The sequence below is a fragment of the Callorhinus ursinus genome, unplaced genomic scaffold (genome assembly GCF_003265705.2).
Source record: "Callorhinus ursinus isolate GAN/ISIS: 27379988/994484 unplaced genomic scaffold, GSC_fseal_2.0 scaffold55, whole genome shotgun sequence".
Lineage (NCBI taxonomy): Eukaryota > Metazoa > Chordata > Mammalia > Carnivora > Otariidae > Callorhinus > Callorhinus ursinus.
Genome location: NW_027397117.1, coordinates 604,099 through 624,155, shown reverse-complemented (window position 1 = coordinate 624,155; position 20,057 = coordinate 604,099). Strand labels below are relative to the sequence as shown.

Here is a 20,057-nt window from a genome sequence, read left to right as displayed (position 1 = left end):
GTGTGTGTGTGTGTGTGAGAGACAGAGAGAGAGAGAAGGGAAAGAGAGAGGGAGGCAGAGAGGAATTTGCGCCCTGGAGAGAGTTAAGGCCAGGGCAGAGTCTGGAGGCTTACCTGTGGCCAGGCCGTTGGGCTGGAACGGGTTGGTGGAAGGCAGCTGAGGGTGAGCGGCAGGAACTGTGAACGGGTTGGTGAAAGCTGCTCAGGGTGGAATGGGGTAGAGGTGGGAGAGAGGGTTACTCTTTTCTCATCTGGTTAATACTCGGATGACAGCATTCCTCTCAACCTTGCTCCTTCTCCCCTCCCCTCCCTGCAGAGTCCCCAGGTTCCTCTTGGCCTTGGATCTCCTCCCTGGGTCTCCACAGGCAAGACTCACCTCCAAAGGCAAGCCCCGTGCTGCCGCCTCCACCAGCTGTGGCCGACTGGAGCGTGGGGACCTGGCCGGCCACCCCGAAGATGCTGTGATGTGGGAAGAGAAGTCAGCATGCAGGGCAACCGGGATCAAGCGGAGAAGCAATGCAAGGGACCAGGAGACGGCAACCCTGGTCCTGCCCGACAGGAGGAGCCGAGCAGGCTGGGAAAAGCAAGGCTCTGCGGCCCCAAGGCAGATTCCCGGACGTCTGGACGTACCTGCTAGGGATACCTCCAGGTGATGCTCCGGGCGCCAGGAGGCTACCCATATCTGCGACGCTGTTGGGCTGACTGGCAGGTGCGAGAGGAGAGGCCGCAAATGGAGTCACCTGGCTGCTCCCTGGGCAGTCACACGAAACAGAACAGGGAGTGCTGGGGTGAGGCAGTGGGGAAGGGGTAGAAGAAGAGATGGAGGTGGGGGGGGCAGGGGAGACGGAGCAGAGTGATGGCATGAGTGTACCCACTGGGTTCTCTGAGCCCATTTCCCCCTGGGTCGTCCGGTTCCGAGGGCCTTGACTCCCGCCAAGAATTCTAGGTAACATGATACTCAGCCTTTGTCAATCTCCTTAGTGCTCAAAGCTGCTGCTGCTGAGAGAAAGCAGCCTGCCCTGGCGTCGGGTCAGTGTCCCTCCTGCTCTAGTCTGACAGTTCCCATTTTTTCCTCAAGATGTGGAAATGTCTGTCCTTTCCTCAAACCAGCATTTCCATTGATGGATAAATCCTAGGAAGGGGCAGGTAGAGGGAATGGAGGAGGGCAGAACGGCCCAGACACTCGGGAGCCTCTTATGGAAGGTGGAGCCCACACCGGGGCACAGGTAGCTCAGTTCCCACTCCCACCGGAGCTGCCCCCTCTCGGGAGGCCACCCTAAGCCAGGAGCTTAGATCAGGGTTCCTCTGCCCTCTCTGGTCATCACATCTCAAAAGAAAAAGCCCGGAGGGCGAGCCCACGTGGGAGGTGTACGAAACAGCCTGAGGAGCAAGTCCAGGAAATCCCTGTCCTTTGGAGAAAGCTTCTTTATCTGCGTGTCTCAGCCTCATCTCTATGGTGGGATCCAGTCAACCACTCTGGGCTGTTGTGAGGGTAAAATGAAGCTACAAACGGAAAAGGCTTGATTTTTATGAGTGCCGGAAGACTCATACCGAAGGGAAACACACTTTGCGTGGTGTCTGCCACAGGCCAGTGCTCAGACATTGTTTGCTGAATGACTATGTGAGAGGAAGAGTGAGAAGGACTGGACTCCAGTCAGGGCCCTCCCCCTGCTACTGCTGTGACCTGCGCAAACCATCTTACTCTCCTGGGCCCATATTTTTGCTTGCCCTCTCATAGGCTGGCTGTACAACACCGCCCCACCTCGGCTGAGGTAAGTATTTTCAATTAAGTATTCTGCAGTCTGTAAAGCGTGCATAAATGTGAGCTATCATCATAGCCTATGATATAAGAAACTATTTCCGGGGTCAGAGAAACAAGACAAGGAAGGTCTCGAAGGAAAGGTGATGGTTGGCTCAGGTGGTAAACCTAAGTGAACGAGAGCCTCGCCTGGACGCTCAGCTCCAGTCTTCCCACGTGCTCTGCCTTGTGCAGGAGGCCCCACCCACGGTCCTGCCCACCCTTCGGGCTTTAACAGAACCTTCAGATGGGCCTGCCCTGGCCTCAGTCTGCATGAGAGCCTGGTTTTCCTCTCCTAACACCTTGTTCTTCGCCCTCGTGGCACTTGACATCTTTGTAGTGACATATTTTTGTTTTTCTATCAACTGTGTCCCCCTCTGGACCAACTCCCTTGCCGGGTTTCTCACAGATATCAGTTGCAAATGTGCTAAACGTGACACATGCAGGATGATTCACAGCAGCGCTGTTTGTAGGCAAAAGGCTAAATATTCATCATTCGTTCTACATAGTCATCAACTGGGGATGGATTAAATAAATTATAGTATATGCATAAGCAGGACTATTGTGCAGCCATAAAAAAACAATGAGGAAGCACTTCATGTGCTGATTAAAAAAAAAAAAATCTAGCAATACTGTTCAGTTAGAACGTAAATCAACGTACAGAACGGTATGTCTATTATGCCATCAAGTGTGTTTAAAAAAAAAAAAAGAGGGGCGCCTGGGGGGCTCAGTCAGTTAAGCGTCTGCCTTCGGCTCAGGTCATGATCCCAGGGTCCTGGGATGGAGCCCTGCATCAGGTTCCCCACTCGGCGGGAAGCCTGCTTCTCCCTCTCCCGCTCCCCCTGCTTGTGTTCCCTTTCTCGCTGTCTCTCTCTCTGTCAAATAAATAAATAAAATCTTAAAAAAAAAGAGAGAGAGAGACAAAGAGAAAGAAAATAGGATGATAAAAAAGTAAGTGAAGGCCACAGGCTCCTCTTCCCAGGGGCATGGCGATGGAGAGGCGGTAGGACAGCAGCTGAGCGGGGAGTTGGGGGGAGCCGCAGAAACATTTGGAGGCTGGATAACCTGAAGCCTGTTTGTGGGGAAGGGGGAATGTGGTGGCAGAGGTGGACAGAGTGGAGGGGAGACTCAGCTAAGAAAACCCTGTAGAGAGAGAGTGGGAAGGATGAGCAGGTAACTGTCACAAGGGAAGAGAAGATATTCCCCCCCCCCCCCCCCGCCCAGAGATGAGAGGAAGAAGGGCAAGGAAAAGATAAAGACACAAGGCAAGGGACGAATGGCCAAGCCAGGCTGGTTCTCAAATCTGTGTTGCTCCCTGGTCCCCTCAAACTTCAGCCTGGTTTCTCCTAAGTTTGGGGCTTTTATTCTGAAGATCCCGGAACGATCATTTGAAGCTTGATGCTCTTCCTTCCCTAAAGGGTAAGGCTGTATTTATCCAAAGCCCTTTGGTAGGGGGGTCTTCCCGGTGCTAGGCATCTCAGCTCTGACTTGGAGAAGCGGAGTCCAGCAGGGAAGGCAGGTGCCCAGGGCTGGCTGGGCTCCGAGGTTCCAAGGGTGGGCTGCTTCCCGAGTGCCTGTGCTCACGTTGGCCACCCTCCCTCTCAGCCCTTGGCCCTTCTACAGGAACAAGTGCCAGGCTACCACGCCATTGAGCACACTTGGTCTCTGTCCTCTCCACGCCCCAGGCGTCAGGAAGACTGGAAGCCGGCAGCCTAGTGTTGAATCTTCTGATTCTCAGGGGCCCCTGGCCTTTCCTGGGCTATGACTTGGGGTATGTGGAATTTCTGAGTGAACACAGCTCCCTGTCCTCACTTAGGTCAGACTCTTCAGTCCTGCTCTGGGCCTTTCCGTCAGGTCAGGGAGCTCCCAGGCTGTGTGTCTCCTGGCGGACACTAGAGGGCAGAGCCCGCCCTCGCCACAGCGGGGTCGACCCCCGCCCTTTCCACCCTTTCCGCCTTTCTTGGGGAACCTAGGAATACCTACGCTCTTGTTGGTTTCTTCCGCACTTGCAGAGCCCCATTCCCTGCGGCTGGATTGGTATACATGCCTTCTAGCAGTTTCAGGGGAAACTGCAGTTTTAGAAACGTCCCCTCTCCAGGCTCCCCCTCAGAAATACAAAAATACAACCAGGCTTGTCAGAAAAGACACCCACCTCTCACCCAATTCTCCCTACTTCATCCCCAGGAGTTCTTTATATCACACTCGGAGAACCACCCTCTCGTGATCCCGGTGCGGTGGGAAGTGAATGGGAGCTGCCATTCATCAGCCATTCGGGTTTGGCCAAGTCACTGGCCAAGCGGAGCCGGTTTTGTCAACTGCAAAATGGAGATCTTTCCTTCTTCATGGAGAGCATACGAGGATGCTCCTAGCAGTGGCAGGAGCCTCACAAGGGCTGGTTGGCTCTGGCTGGCTACAGAGTCTGCTTTTGGAGATGACCAGACACTGGACAAAAGTTCACCCCAGGTTCGGCCAAGGAGGGCTCCTGACACCTTCCTTCTCTCCTTTAAAGGTTGGCCCTTTAGGCAAGGGATTGTGACAAGCATGCATTTCTCTTTTATTATTGTTTTTTAGATTATTTGAGAGAGAGAGCGTGAGCACAAGTGAGGGGAGGAGCAGAAGGAGAGGGAAAAGCAGACTCCCTGCTGAGCGGGGAGCCTAATGGGTGGCCGGGACCATAACCTGAGCCCAAGGCAGACACTTAACTCACTGAGCCACCCAGGCCCCAACAGGCAAGCATTTCTGACCGGACCAATTTATAACCACCTCGTACAAGCGGCTTCCTTTCAAGCTCTCATTCTGCGGAGCACCTCCCTCTTGCTACACTGGATATTCCTGTGCCAACTTACATTCTTACTGATAGCATGCAAAAGGGCCAGTTTCCCCACACAGTACTGGCCATTACCAATCTTTAAAACTTTTGTGAATACAATGTGTGAAGTTATTATCTTACTCTTAATTTGTGTTTTCTCTGATTAGTCAGGTTGAGAACATTTTCATCATTTTTTTCTGGGTATTAGCTGCTTGTATCCATTGCCTGTTATCCTATTCTGTCTTATTTATAGGGGTTTTAAAAAAACACATGATGGCTATTAGCTTTTTGTCTGTTTTCCATATTGTAATTATCTCTTCCCTGTTTCAGGCCTTCAAGGACAATGAAACATTGTTATGGGACATCTTTTGGGACACCTTTTATCATACAGAATGTGACCTAAGCAATTTCTATTTGTTAGAAATTGATATGGTGTCTCCTGGTCTGTGGTCAAATTATAAAAGGGTTCCGTGTTTGAAAATCCTGTCTTTTGATTACAAAGTTCTACTTAGATATATTAGGTCAAACTTGTTCAAGTGTTACTCAAATGGCCTCTTTTCCTCCTTATTTTTCTATCTACTTTATCTGCTGTTAATCTTGTGAGTCCAGTCTCACCTCCTCTCTGTTGCTGTTACATTTGCATTGTGCCTAACAGTTTTTGCTTTATGACTTTCAAGGCTACCCTGTCGGGTACTTGAAGTTGGTAACGTGAGAACTTTTTTGTGAATTTTAACTTTTATCAGTATAAAATGTCCCTCCTTGTCCCGTTCAAAAAAAAGAAAAATAAAATAAAAAGGAAAGCACGCAGACAGTTCGCGGTGGCACAGCAGGAAGGCTGTGGGCCGAGCGAGAGTCGGGGAATCTGGGCTCTGGGCCGAGCTCTGCCACGCTGTGGGTTGCACGACAGGGAAACTGCCTAACTGTTGGGAGATGGCTACATTTGAAGGGTTCCTTCCAGACCTCAAAGCTCTCGGCTCAGAGGACCTGAGATAGGCTTCTACGTTGGGTGGGCTGTGGAGTCGGAAGAATAACTCACCAAAGCTGTAACTTCCAGTTAGCATCCGACTGGCTGGCAGTGAGGGTGGAGAAGGGGAAGGGTGTGGGGGGGCGGGGAGGAAGAAAGAGAGAGCGTGTAAGTCACTGGCTTTCCCCAGACATCGGGTCTTTAGGGCACTCGGGCTGCCCTCCCGTGTGTCCAGGACGGGCAAAGGTAGAGGACCAGCCCCAAGGCTGTGAAGACTTGATGTCTGGGGACTCAGGGAGGAACTAGATGCTTTACGGCAGCGGCCTTTAGGGTCTCCTTTTTGCGGGGGAGGTTGTCTCAATTGCTAAACAACACAACACTGAGTTTACAGTGTTCTGCTCTAACAGGGGTGAGTGAGGACTTCCAGAGACTATCTTGGACTCTGACCCAGCCCTCGGCCTTTGGGCAGTGCACAACGCGGACCATCAGAGCACTCCAGAGGAAAGGTCACGTCCACTCTTGATTTTTCGAGTCCTGGGGTCTCCCCAACTTGCCGGTCAGAGATCTCCTATGCACACCCTGCACAACTCCTGCTGCAATTGAGCTGTTTTCCTTCCATGACAAAATGGAGCAGGAGGCCGCCTCTTCCTGCCAAGAATCTCCTCAGACCCCTCTCTCCCTTGCCCGGGCCTGCTTCTCTTCCTTCTCTGTCTCCTTTGCCCAGCTCTCTAGGTTGGTGCAGATGTGAATGAAGGGCGATGTATGGACGTGGGAAACTGAACGCAGCTGGGAGAGAGAAGGGGAGCAGAAGAGAGCAGGGCAGACTTTACCTGTGGGTGTTGGCTGGGCCTGGAACGGGCCTTGGCCAGCTGGAGGAATGCTTCCAAATGCAGAGGAGCTGGGGCTACTGCCAAAGGCATCGAAGTTGGCAAATCCTCCATGGGAAGGTGTCTGGCCTACAGGTGGAGGGAATGCAAAGGTCAAATATATAAAATGGACATATAATTGATATAATATGCACTAATTCTGAAGGCCAAAGGCCACTGATGGGACACTGCCTTTCCACAGGGTCCTGTTCAGGGAGAGATGGCAGGGGCCTGAGCAGAAGGCCAGACACCCGCTGGGGGACAGGGAGTGTCAGAGGCCTCCAAGTTCACTCCCCACCATCTTTTATCCTTACTCCATGAGGAATTTGCATTTTTGCAAATGGGCCTACTTTGGGCTGAATCATGTGGGGAAAAAAAAAAAGTTGTTTTTGGTGGGGGAAGGGGCTTAAAAGGAAACTAGATACCATTTTATTCAACTGCTGATCTTTGGGAGGAGAGCAGGGGAAATGGAACACATGACAAGCCCCCACCCCCATTTTAACGGAAAAAGAAGGTAATAAAAAGGCAATTTCCAGTGTTCTGAAAGGAAGTGTGGATAGTCCCTGACTGTAATGTTTTCTGGTCAAATTTGCAGACATAATCCGGGCTGCTCTCATTTGACCCCAGCCCTTCCAACCTTGATGCTTCAGGATTATCATCACATTCATTTGTGGGATGGGAGCTAGAGACGGCGGGGGGTTGGAACTGGTCACCCCAAGGGCGTGAATGGCCTTCTGTCAGGGGTAATACATCGTGGAATGTTCTCCTCCCAGGTCCTACTTACCCCCAAAGGCTGGGAATGCAGCGAAAGCTGGTGCCACCTGGGGAGCGGCAAAGGGGTCTCCACCTATGTCGGCCAGCAGGTCAGTACTGGCTTTCTTGACTGAGGAGTGGGGAGGTGGCTGAGAGCTCCGGGGCTGGGACGTCCGAGGCTGAGACTGACTGACAGACTTGAGAGGAGAAGGCATGACATAGAGCACCTGGAGTCCCAGACATGACCCGGCCCCTGCATGGCTCCCTAGGCTGCCCCCAGATAGGCAAGGGGAGAGAGAAGAGAGGGAGAAACTGCCCTCAACTGAGAGATTTCCTGGGCAGCAGCTGCCTGAGCCCCTCTCATACCTAACTTCTCTGTCTTCTCAGCACACCATCTCCCAGAAGCAGACATTTTAGAGCCCGTGGGTGAAAGTAACCCTGAGCTACAAGGGATATTGCCAAGAGCCCCCCGCTCCCGAGCTGTTACTTCCTCATCTTTCCCGGGTGCCAGAGGCAGTGTCCGGGCCCCTCCTGCGTTTCCTTGAAGCAATGTTCAGGTTTGAAGTCGATACTCCGACTTCCCTAAATACCACTTCCTGTTGGGTTCTTTCTTCCAAAAAGATAGGAGGCCAAGGTGAGTCCAAGACATAGGTAACAGCAGGGCCGAGAACCAACTCACACCAGCCATACTGTCGTCTGCTAAGTACGGGGCGTTGGATTTAGGAAACTGACATCCCTGTCTCCCAAATCCCCAACTAGTCTCTAAGGGCAGGTCTGAGAGTTACCTGGCTAGAGGTGGAGGCAGCAGCTGAGAGAGACGGCACAGGATCCCCCAGAAGAGTCCGCAGGGGCTTCCCTTCCGGGACGGAGCCCTGGATGGGGGTGGAGGCACTGCCTTTGGTATAAGCGGGCCCCTTGACTTGGTCTGGGGGGACATACCTTTGAGAAAGAATAGTCAGGCTGAAAAGAGGGGGTAACACCGTGGGCCGTGCTCAGTGTAGGCACCTGGGAAGCACAGGTGACGGCAGTCCGGGTCCCTTGGACTTTGCCCACTGATTCTCTTTTTTGAACTAAAGGGAATTTTGTAACTCAGCAAAGCTCTGCCCATCTTGAGCATCCCCTTTACTGTCAGATGCTCGTTCTTTTCTGCGGGAATGTTCACGTCGCTCTGACTTGGGCCTGTTTTTCTCTCCTCTCTCCGACATCAACCCATTTCAAGTAATAACCCATCAATAATGCTGCTGGACAGGTGATCCTATTTTCCAACTTCCTTTTCCTTTTCTAGGTGTTTCTGCAGGTTTCTCCTTTCTCCACAGAAAGTTTCTGCCACCTCCTCTTCTAAGTGCTCACAGTCTATCCTGTCAGCTTCTGCGACTTTTGATAAAATGCCCTCCACTCCAGTGTATGTATGTGGTCCCTACTCCAGAAGTATTCTCTTTTTCTGAGGGACACCCCCAGGAAGGGCTCCAAAATGCTGTTTTGTCCACATCGATCTCCTTGCTGTCTGCATTCTCTTCTCTAGCCTAGAGCTACCCACCCCCCAACATGCACACACCCCTGAGATCAAGCCATAGAAAGTGCCACCTGGGGAGAGAAAAGGCAAGGGAGAGCAGAGATGCTGTTCTCGTCATCAGGAAAAGAGAACACACATAAATCGTGGAAAAACGATGGGTTAAAAGCACAGAGCTCTGGGACATGTGCTTCCAGCTGCCTGCCTCTCTGCATGTATCGGCCCAGCTGAGCTTTGACCTGCCCCACGCTCCCACAGGCCCAACCCCTCTCCAAGTAGTCTAATTTCTCTCCAAAAGAACGGCATCAAATCTGCAGGGTTAGTGACTGGGAGTAAGTCCTTTTGGTAGTTTTATAATTCTGAAGTCAGAATTGAGCCCTAACTGAATCTGGGTAGAATCCATTCAACCCAAGTCTGGCCTTTGAGAAAAGCCCCAATTCAAGTCTAGACACTGGACTGTCAGATGAAGAATGTTTTGGGACATGGGTCTCCGTAGCAATCTCTTTCCTCCTCCTTACCATCTCTTTTTCTCATATTTTTCCTGGAGAAACTCCTTCACTTTCTGAGGATCCCTGGAATCCGGTATTAAAGATGTCCGAGCATCAAAAAGACCCAGCCAAATCTTCCTGCAAACCTAAAGGAATGGAATCAGGTAACAGAGGAGTTCAGACAGAAAGCATGGGATGGGAATGATACCACTTCCAGTTTATTCGTCAATACATATTTACTGAGCAGAGACACAGCTGAGGGTCTGGGTATACCTACAAAGCAGACACAGTCCCTGGCTTCACAGAGTTGACCATCTAATGGGGAGGCCGTGCCTTAGGTAAGTAAAAATAGATTTATAAGTACATATTATGAATCAACTTAGAAAAGAGAGGGCCATGAGAATTATGGGGAACTAAATCTCTATGGGGGTGGGGTCAGGGACAATTGTAAGAGCTGTGTCTTCCAGAACACCCTCCAGAGGCCTTCCTTCATTGGCGCCCTCCAAGTAAGCCAATTCCTGCAAGCTAGGAGGACTGCTAACACCAAGGACAGCGTCCTTCCACCGCCCGCAGATTTAGCTGGGGAAGGGGTTTAACCCACGTTTGCGTACATGGCATGGGCTTAATCCCACGGTGCTGAGGGTCGGGTGGGTAGAGCTGGCTCCAGGAGATTTTACTCCTGAGGCGCCAGCCCAGTCAACTCTGAATGCTAGCAATGTGGAGCTCTAACTGTCAAGGGGCAGTCTTCCTTGTGAGTGCCCAGGAGTCACCCACTGCAGAGATTTTGCTCCTTCCCCTCATTCCTCTAACAAAGGCCTAGACAAACCACAATTTGTATAAATAAGATTCCGCAGATATACAAATATACATAAGACAAGATATGCTATATATTAAAAAAATAAAAGAAACTCGACCAAAAAAGAAAGCTGTAGGGTTTTTCTATAGTCTTGAGGCAAAGCTCCCCCGGCCAATAGGGCAACTACAGCCAGTAGCCATTCCATGGGTGGTGGCTCACCTCGTTTCCACGGGATTGCAGGAATACTACTTCAGGCTCAGTGAAAGTTGTCATGGAGATAGACTTGACGCGATGAGGGGGGTTCAGGCCTCTCCTGTGGGAGAGAAACAGGAAGAGAAGTACAAGGCAGTTAGCACCGCAGGTCTGTTTACGGGAGGAGGGGGAGGGAGAAAGGATAAAACAACACAGAAATTAAGCTCAGGTAGAATTCCCTGACTGAAGCTACTTCTTAATTCAAGGAAAGAAGGGAAGCGAGAATGTCTTGGAGGCTTTTTTTTTTTTTTTAAGATTTTATTTATTTATTTGAGAGAGAGACAGCGAGAGAGGGAACACAAGCAGGGGGAGTGGGAGAGGGAGAAGCAGGCTTCCCACTGAGCGGGGAGCCCGATGCAGGGCTCGATCCCAGGACCCTGAGACCATGACCTGAGCCGAAGGCAGACGCTTAACGACTGAGCCACCTAGGCGCCCAGCCCCTGGAGGCTTTTAATGAGACTCAAGAATGTGTCGTGTTCCCTGTCATTCTCGAGAGGAAGGCAGAGCCTGCCCATCCAGAAGCCTTCTCGCCCTTGCCTCAGTTCCGTGTTCAGCCTGCAGGCTGGGGGGTACTTCCGGGAACTCAAGAGATGTGCCCACTTGCCATTTCCTATTTTACCACTGTTTGACACCTGCCTGCCCCTCTTCGTCTTGACAGAAGGTGTGGTGGTAGGGATGGAGAGGGCCCCTCTCTTTCAGGAAGAGATCTCTGGGAAAAGAGATAATCCAGGTTTTCTCAGCTCTAGATCTTTTGAGGAAGCAGGAGGAAGTCAGGCTCAACAATGAATCTGAGATTGGCATGAGTCAGGAACATCTATCCTGACCAGCTCTGTGTGTTGTTAACTCTCTGGGAGTCTAGTTGTGCCCACAGAAGCCCCGTGGAGATTACAGTAGACAAGAAGGCTTCCTTGCCCCCACTCGGCTGCTCTCTGGAGTGTTCTCACAAGGGAAACCTGGCGCTAAGCCAGGTTCCCCTTTCCTTTTCCCTTAAGTTTTACTCTGGTCTAGACCAACTGCACTCATCGGATGAAAACAAAACTGGCCAAACCACAACGAATAAACGAGCGCCTGGGACCAGCACGTGCAAGAGTGTATAGGCATATGCAGGAAAGACAGTCTCAGCTGATGAGGCTCTTCAGACTTTTATGCCCCTGAAAAAAAAAAGGGCAAATCAAGATATGAAAATAAAAGTAACTCCAGAAGAAGAGGGTCCTGGTTGATGCCATCAGGAAAGCAAAGAAGGAAGGCGGAGATCACAGTTTACCAAATGGAAACCCTAGAGAAAATTCAGGCTTACAGGTGCACCCACAAAATGAAGGTGTCCCTGCGAGTCTAGAAGAACGGCAGTGTCGCGTTAGTGTACGTGCCCGTGCACGCCACGGCAGTGGGGGCGAGGGAGGGGGACAGGTGCCACAGCACAGCGTGAACAGTGAAGAGCGGCAGCCCCTTTAGATGACAAATGACCAATTGTGGGATTCTAACAAAGGACAGGACACCAAAGGCTACAATTGAAGGCATTGTCAGCAATTCTGCCGCTAGCCTTTTAAGTAAAGGGTCTCCAAACACTCCTTTAAAAGACAGTATCAAAGACGACTGATGCCCCAAGGAAAGATTAGAGCAGTGAAATCCAAAAGCAAGGCTTTGTAACTACATGGCAAACAACAGCTCCTAAACCTGATCTGCCCTGAAGACTCTCTTCTAATCGCATTTCAGAGATATTCCAGTTTTCTCTCCTAAAGCCTCTCTTACTAATGGCCTTGTTTTGTTTTGAAGTCCAGACAGCCTTTTATATTCTTTCCCTAGATCTTGCTCACCTTAATCCCTAGGCCCTTCCCCCTCAAAAGGCCAGGCCTTCCGAGGTCTAGAGCCGACCTCTCTGTCTCTATGACCCCAGTCCTTATCTTCACCTCCCGCGAACAAATGGTTCCTTTACCAAAATACAAGGCATGATGGTAGGCACTTTGGGGGATACAACAGACAGTTGCTTATCACTCCGTATCATATATATCACTTGTCATGTAGGACCTAGTTCTTGATCACCCGGTGATTTCTTACAATGACCCCAGGAGCCTGGACAAAGATAATTGCCCGCACAGTTGGGTGCCATGTAGGCACACACAGAGCCGGATCAGGGAGAATGTGGCACCAGGATGCAGCAGTGGGGGAAGGAAGAGACATGGTCATGGCAAACGTAAAATGTATTATGTTGACACTAGAAAAACAGATTCAAAGTCTATCGTAAAAAGGGCATTGACATTTCCTGACGGGACAACCAGGAACTGTGAGCAAAGTGTAAACAAGGAGGTGTGCTTCCTCGTAGGGGGAGGGGGAGGGACTTGACCCACTCATCAGTCTAGAGGGGATGATTAGAACAACAGAACTTTCTATGGCTGGGCTTGGTTGGACTGGAGGGGTTTTTTTGGGGGGTGGGGAGGGGGTGTGGAAGATAGGATGAAGGGAAAGCAGAGAAAATAAGTGATTTAGGTGCTTTGGGACAAATGAATCTGAGGGAACAGGATGTTTCCATAGCACAGTACAAAAAGCATTGCTCTGACCTTGATGTCTGTAGACTGGATTATGTATAACTAGAGCCACAGTTTGGGGGCAGGGAAAATTCTCTACAAGGCAACATTCTGCAGCCCAGGAAGAGGACCTAGTTACATGGCCTATGAGTCAGAGCGTTTTGTTTCTGAATCAGAGAGAGGCCACTGCTGGCTGACAGGAGCAATTTAGAAACAAGAGCCCCTCTCCTTCCAGTAGCTGAAATCTAATGGTCGAGGGGTACTGAGGCTAGCTGGGGACACAGCAGGGTCATGTGAGGGGCCAGATCTGAGTTACTGGCCTGGAATCAAACAAACCCAAGTCTCCAAGCTGCACCCAGTCTCCCCAACACGACTCGCAGGTTCTCCCCCAAAGAAGTGAGAGCTAGAAGGAGACACTGCCCTTAGGTTATCACAGCAAATGTTATTTCTAACCAGGAGGTGCTGGGGAAACGCAGAGAGATAAATGTATTTGCCCAGAATAGGGCAAGTGTTTCCAACTGAAAGCAAGTTCATTACTAGGACTCGGGCCTCAGCCCAAGTCGGGAGGGGTTCGACTTCGGTTTCTGTTTCCAGGAGCACCTGACTGGCATTTGAAGTACTCCGCATCCCTCTTGGAAGTGCCCTGAATTACTGGCACTGCAGCGACCTGCAGGGACCCTAAAGCCCGCCCAATTCACTCTCCCTGCCTCTCTCCCCCCTGCCTTTGATGCTATCAAGTGTAGGACTATTTTTACAAATACCACACCTTTTGTTTTTCTGTGGTCATCACCCTCACAACGGCCCATATTTTGCTTCTATCTTGCTTCATGAAAGTCTCAAACCTGCTCAGCGGCTCAGATAAGAAAGTTGTCAGGTCAACAATGGAAAAAAACAGTTTTACCCGGCACCCAAGTTCTTTCCTTTGTGCCAAACTTGGACTTGGGAATTCCTGACTTCTGAATATTTCGTGTTCGGATTCATACCCCCCACGTGGGGTTTCTTTGCTCCTGGGATTCCAGTCCTCTGCCTTTGAGCGGGGTTCAGCTAAGTAAGCCACGTTGGCTCTTATCTTGGATCCAAACATCACCAGAATAGTCCCTATTAGAGACTCTTTCTAGTCCCTAATAGGAGAGCTCACCGCTTACCCTGCTCCAGGCTCAATTTCACTAAATTTAGTGAAACAAGAGCCCCTTGTTTTTAATTTTCTTCCTCATTGATAATCCCTGCTTCAACCCATTTCCTGTAGTTCTTCCTTAGTGACAGTGATAAACTGCTGTCCTCTGCCTTCCTCTTCAGGCTCATTCTCAATCCTTTTACATTTTTTCCCCTTCTTCTCATGTCTTTGGATAAAAGGTGAGGTGGGAGGGGACGGAGGGCCGGGACTAACATAGGGCCAAGGGACACATCTACTTCTCTAACCCAGGCAGATGGAAGAGTACTGAATTACTGAACAACACACTATGCCTTTTCTCCCACGGAGATAAAAGTGCTTAATGAGGAACCGCTACGAGCAAAGCCAGATGGGGAAACTAAGGCACCGGGAGGTTAGGAACTTGTCACAAAGAAAGAGCTGTCAAGCACATCTCCTGGCACCCAGCCCAGAGCTCTGTCCCCCCGAATCCTGACTTAATCCCACTATTGGAATAAAGCTGTGCAGAAGTAGAGGAGACAAGTATCTATTACTGAGTCCCAAAGGACAATGGATTAAAGATGGACCCAAACAGGGCGCCTGGGTGGCTCAGATGGTTAAGCGTCTGCCTTCGGCTCAGGTCATGATCCCAGGGTCCTGGGATCGAGTCCCACGTCGGGCTCCCTGCTCCTTGGGAGCCTGCTTCTCCCTCTGCCTCTCTCTCTGTCTTTCATGAATAAATAAATAAAATCTTTTTTTTTAAGATTTTATTTATTTATTTGAGAGAGAGAATGAGATAGAGAGAGAGAGCATGAGATGGGGGAGGGTCCAAGGGAGAAGCAGACACCCTGCTGAGCAGGGAGCCCGATGCGGGACTCGATCCCGGGACTCCAGGATCATGACCTGAGCCGAAGGCAGTCGCTTAACTAACTGAGCCACCCAGGCGCCCTAAATAAATAAAATCTTAAAAAAAAAAAAAAGATGGACCCAAACAGCCAGGTTAGGGAAGCATGCCACAGACTTTACTGAAAAAACAACAAACAAAAAACACCAAAAACTGGGTGTCAAAGACAGTGCCCATCCCTGATGTCAACGACATTTCAGGCCTCAAGATCTATTTTCTTACTAAAGAAACTTGGTTTATCCATGGAGGCATCCAGGCAAACCAGAAGAAGAAAAAACACTGAAGGCACTGCTTTGGAAAAAGCACTTTTTAGCAGCAATCTTTACCCTGCCCTAGCTTTGCTCTCTAGTAGAAGAGTCAGACACAACCAAACAGGCGGATATATATGCTGGGGAAATGAAAAGGACCTATATCCAGGTTAAGGAAACTAGGTATTGGACGAAAACCAAATGAATAAAACTAGGTCAAATTTGGGACCTACAATTGTGGCAGCATGTATATAAATTTAGAAACAGCCAAAACTAGCAGCTTCTCTCTCAGTCCCTCACACCAACGCTGTGGTTTTCTGCTAGAGCTGAGAAAATATTTCTCATGAAAAAAGAAAATGAGAATGAGCTCTCACATGTAGTGATGAACCCATAGTCACACGCACCCACCAGTATTAAAATCGAAAATTTTCTCCAGATCTTGGGAAATTCAACTTTGGCTGCAACAGTCAACTTTGCAGTATCAGCCTGTGCAGCCAGCTGGGAACTCTGGTAATTGTGCTCACTGCCCCCAGAACACCCCACTCCCCTGAGAGGTGGACATATTTGTAACATCCTCAGCAGAAAGCTGGCTTTCAAAATAAAGCCAGTCTCGCTGTCTCCTTTCTCTGGCTATGGTGCTAAGTGTGGTACTTGAATTCTTGCCCCCCTCAATACCCTCATCCTTTTTTTTTTTAAGATAGATTTTTTTTTTATTTTTAAGGATTTTATTTATTTATTTGACAGAGGGAGATAGCGAGAGCAGGAGCATAAGCAGGGGGAGCAGCAAGCAGAGGCAGAAGCAGGCTTCCCGCTGAGCAGAGAGCCCGATGCGGGGCTCGATCACCCTGAGATCATGACCTGAGCCAAAGGCAGACGCTTAACTGACTGAGCCACCCAGGCGCCCCACGTCTTTTTTTTTTTTTTTTAAGGTTTTATTTATTGATTTGAGAGAGAGAGCACAAGCAGGGGGGAACGGCAGAGGGAGAGGGAGAAGCAGGCTCCCTGATGAGCAGGGAGCCCAACACGGGGTTCGGTCCCAGGACTCAGGGATCATAACTGAGCCAAAGGCAGATGCTTAACTGACTGAGCCACCCAGGTGCCCCAATACCCTCGTCCTTTAAACAAAGAATATTTCTTCTTTTCATCATCATACCTCAACATGAGTTCCCATCACTGTCCAGCCCATGCTAAGCTTTATTTTACTTCTCAGCACTTATAATCACCGGCAATTATATATTTAATGATTGATTTAAGGTCCATGGCTTCCACTATGGTGTAAGCTACATGCAGATGGGTACAATTTTGTGCACTGCCATATCTCCAGTGCCTAAGACCGTGTCTGGAGCTTGAGAGACACTCAATAAATATATGTTGACAGATTGACTGAATGAAAGTAGAGCCTCTTGGCCTACCGTGATTTTCACTTCCCAGTACCACGAAATCCTAATCTGTGGGCAATCAACCATGCAGATTTAAGATGTTACTTGGTCTATGTGTCACCCTGAGCCATGCCCCTCCATAGCCTGCTGAACTGTGTGTGCTCCCCCTTTACTCTGCAGCCAGCAGTAAGCCACCCTCACCTCACACCCTCTGTTTACGGCCCACCCGCCGGCTCCCAGACTTTCCCAAGGTCCATCAGAGGACACAGGCAATACTTTGTGAAGACCCTTTTATAAGGTTCCTATGCCTTGCCCTACTTAGCTCATGCTAATTAGAACTTCAATTAGCACATGAGAAGTACCACTAGAACGTAGGCAGACAAACACAGCCAGGGAAACTACAGCTTTCTTCTAGAGTTTCCTCTGGTATTTCTCTCCTTATAATGTCAACATGCCTTCAGTTCAGCTTCATTTAGTGGCCCGGCCTTTTGATCCTTCACTAAAGACGAACAATAATGAGCATGGGGAAAAAGTGGTCAAGTTCTGTAAACTGTGCCCTGATATTTAAGGAGTTAACTGTTCTAGCAAAAGAAATCAGGTTTTTAATGTGTGCCAGATCCCTTGACCCTCCTTTTGTCCTGATTGAGGGATATTCATTATAGAAGGGAAATGTTATCTATGGGATACTTCAAACCAAGATCTATAAAATAATAATAATAGTGTCAGCCCTCCCATTTAGTCAGTGTTTTATCTTTTGTGCTGTGCAGCTAACCATGGGGATGAATTAACACTGTTTCCAAGCATTTTCTTCCTAGGACCTAGACTCTGATATGCCATCAATTTTATCCCCCTGCTCCCAGACTCTGGGAGCAATAATCAGATTTTCCTCGTCATAACAGGATCCTCAGGAATCTGTTCTTTCTCTTTCTGCTATAAACAGTCCTAAACTTTGCTCCTTTTCTCCTCAGAGTATTTGTCCCAGTCTCAGTTCTACCCTTTTGCTTTATTTAAGTCTCTACCTTTTGACACATTCCTGTTTGGGTTCTAATCATTGTCCCAAGAGCCATAATAGCTTTTACTTGGGCCGAAGTCGTAACACACAGTGAGGTTGATCAGAACACAGAAGTTTGGCAAAGGAGGTAAAAATCTCGTAGAGAGATAATCCTACACTGTATCTTAGGAGACCTGGATCTTCATTTCTGGTCTGACGTGATCATAACTAATATCCAATAACAAATGCTGAAAATAGCAAACCCCATATGGCACTGGTAAACCTCTCTTTGCTTCTGTTCTCCCATCTGTCATGTAAGAACAATACTGCTCCCTCCTTGGCTCCTAAAGGTGTAAGAAGAAACAAGGAAAGCACCTCTTGTTAAATACAAAACCAACCAACCAGACAAACCAACATGTTAAAACAATACTAAAGTCAAAATAAATCTCTTGATGAACTTATACAGAATAGAGATACAGGGTTGGTAGCGAATGTTAATCAGGCATCTAACCAAATAATTCCCTACAGGGAAAAAGAACCTTACTCTATCACCAGAAATCTGGCCTAGAACTGTGGCTCTAAATTAGCTCAGGCATGACCAAATACAGTGCCAGTGCCAAGTGTAGCATTGCAGATTATACAACAAAACTCCCCCAAATCTAGAAAGAGCTGCCAGATGCTACTACCAGGACCAAGCCATGGCAACAAGAAGCTTAAAGGTGTAAACTATTACACTTAAGGATGGCTCATCCAGATCCCCAAACCTTTGGAAAAGTTAAGCTCTCTAACACGGTAACCCATCAGCTCTCATCTCTTAAGATTTGTAAGAAATCTACCTCTGGGTTACACTCCAAAGCCCTGCAACATTAGGACCTGCACCCGAACGCTGGAACAGGGCTCCTTAACCTGTCACAATCTCTATGCTGTCAGCCTGGGTTAACTTACCTATTTTAAATTGGTTTCTCTATCTCACACTCTAGGATGGGCACAAGCCAGAAGAAGTACACCTTCATCTAGAGCCCAGTTTACTCTACCCCTTTCCTATTTGCCCCTCAGCTACATACACTTCCCTTTCAAGGTGTGTGTCATTCTCCGGCCCTTTAAATCTTAACCCCCCCCCCGTTCCCTTCAACTCTCCCCCACTTTCGGTTCGGTTCGTTTTGCCTCCCTTCCCTTCGGGAGTTTCTCCCTTCTTCCCCGGTGCCCTTCCTTTCCCCTGCAACGCGACTCCAATCGCGTCTTGTCTCCTCTGCCAAATTCCTTTCCCCATGACGGCTCTGCAGCAGAAGACCCTCTCAGCGCATCAGGGGCGTCCCCAGGCCTCCCCGCCGCCCCTACCTCGGCTCCGTTCCCTTCGCCCCGGATCCCCGCTGTCCCCAACGCCGATACTCCGCAGCCCCTTCCCGGTCCTCCCCCCCCTCCCACCCCGCGCCAGTCCACTCACAGGAGGCCGGAGCAGGTGGTGCAGACGAAGCTGCCCACGGTGATATCCACGTAGGTGACCCCGCGCTGGGCGCACTCGAAGCAGTGGCGGTTCCCCGCCTGGCTGCAGCCGCCCAGCTCCCGCACCCGGCGACACCACACCTCCGAGGCCGCCTCCGCCTCCGCCTTGCCCCCGCTGACCCCGCCACCCGGGCCTGGACCCTTCTTCGCCGCCATCACCATGGTTGCCCGCTCCCTCGGACCTCCTCCCCGCAAGTCAGCAATTGTCCCTTCAACCACAGCCGCCTTCCCGCCTCCTCTGCCTCCTCCGCACGCCGGGCTCCCCTGACAGAAGCTAGGAAGCCGGCGACGTCCGCGAGAGACTCCTCAACCCCTTGCCTTGCCTATTCTGCACGCTGATTGGTTAGTCTCCTCCCACCTCCCCACTCTGATTGGCTCGACATTGGACGGCCTTGGGTTGCGGGAGCCGCCAATGCCACGCCCCACCGCCTTCACCCTCAGGCCTCTCCCATTGGCCCGCAGAGACACTGCCGCGAGAACTGTGCGTGCCCTCTCCCTGTCCCCGCCCCCTCTCGCCACTGCCTCCATGGCGGCCCGCCTCCCAGATTCGATTGGTGAGTCCTCGGAACACGGGCTCCGACGCTAACTCTGATTGGCTGTCTGGGCTGCAAAGTTAGCGCGCGAGAAAGAGTAGGTGTCTCGCGCGTGCGCAGCCCTTGTCCTCCTGAATGATGACGTTAATTCCCGCCAAATTTCAAAGGCCCAGTCTTCGCTAGACTGTGCAGAGAGGTACGAAAAGCAGAAGAGAGGTGGCCACAGGAGGGACGGGGCGGGGGGAAGAGGGAAAGAAGGGAGCTCAGAGGAAGGGAGGAAGGAGAGGGAGTGCTTTATAAATGCTATTTCGTTTACTCCTACCCTATGCCACAGGAAATTTCATTCTAGAGAGAGTTTAGGTTATACGACTTGTGGTAGGTCACACCACGGGTACATGGCTCAGCCAGGATTCTGATGTGGGTCGTCTGACTTTAGAAACCCTGCTTTTAACCACCACACTATCCGTGGAATAGTATTTGACAAACACGTGTTGAATTTCTAATTGGTTTCAGGCACTGTTCTAGAGAGGGGAAGTCCAGCAGTAAACCAAACAGTCAAAAAGTCCTATCCTCGGGGGCGCCTGGGTGGCTCAGTTGGTTAAGCGACTGCCTT

At 50.1% G+C, this 20,057-nt stretch overlaps 1 protein-coding gene and 1 long non-coding RNA gene across 5 annotated transcripts in view; one reads left to right on the top strand and one right to left on the bottom strand.

Annotated features, from left to right (window-relative positions):
- The window catches only part of LOC112817530 (uncharacterized), a 14,501-nt gene extending 7,192 nt beyond the window's left edge, over positions 1–7,309 (top strand). The window contains exons 4-5 of the long non-coding RNA XR_003206411.2: positions 316–1,771; positions 7,210–7,309. This is a non-coding gene — a long non-coding RNA (uncharacterized lncRNA). The remainder of the gene's footprint in view (positions 1–315; positions 1,772–7,209) is intronic.
- AGFG2 (ArfGAP with FG repeats 2) overlaps positions 1–19,073 on the bottom strand; it is a 22,444-nt gene extending 3,371 nt beyond the window's left edge. The window contains exons 1-11 of one of the 4 annotated variants that reach the window (XM_073884136.1): positions 18,853–19,073; positions 10,203–10,296; positions 9,218–9,333; positions 7,975–8,128; positions 7,221–7,386; positions 6,401–6,526; positions 5,643–5,675; positions 3,777–3,902; positions 630–750; positions 376–458; positions 114–197 (exon numbers count right to left, since the gene is read on the bottom strand). In XM_073884136.1, coding sequence (XP_073740237.1) covers positions 114–197; positions 376–458; positions 630–750; positions 3,777–3,902; positions 5,643–5,675; positions 6,401–6,526; positions 7,221–7,386; positions 7,975–8,128; positions 9,218–9,333; positions 10,203–10,296; positions 18,853–19,073 — 1,324 coding nt within the window. The remainder of the gene's footprint in view (positions 1–113; positions 198–375; positions 459–629; positions 751–3,776; positions 3,903–5,642; positions 5,676–6,400; positions 6,527–7,220; positions 7,387–7,974; positions 8,129–9,217; positions 9,334–10,202; positions 10,297–18,852) is intronic. The other 3 variants (XM_073884137.1, XM_025864662.2, XM_025864664.2) reach the window with 3 other exon arrangements.
- Positions 19,074–20,057: the final 984 nt, after the last annotated feature.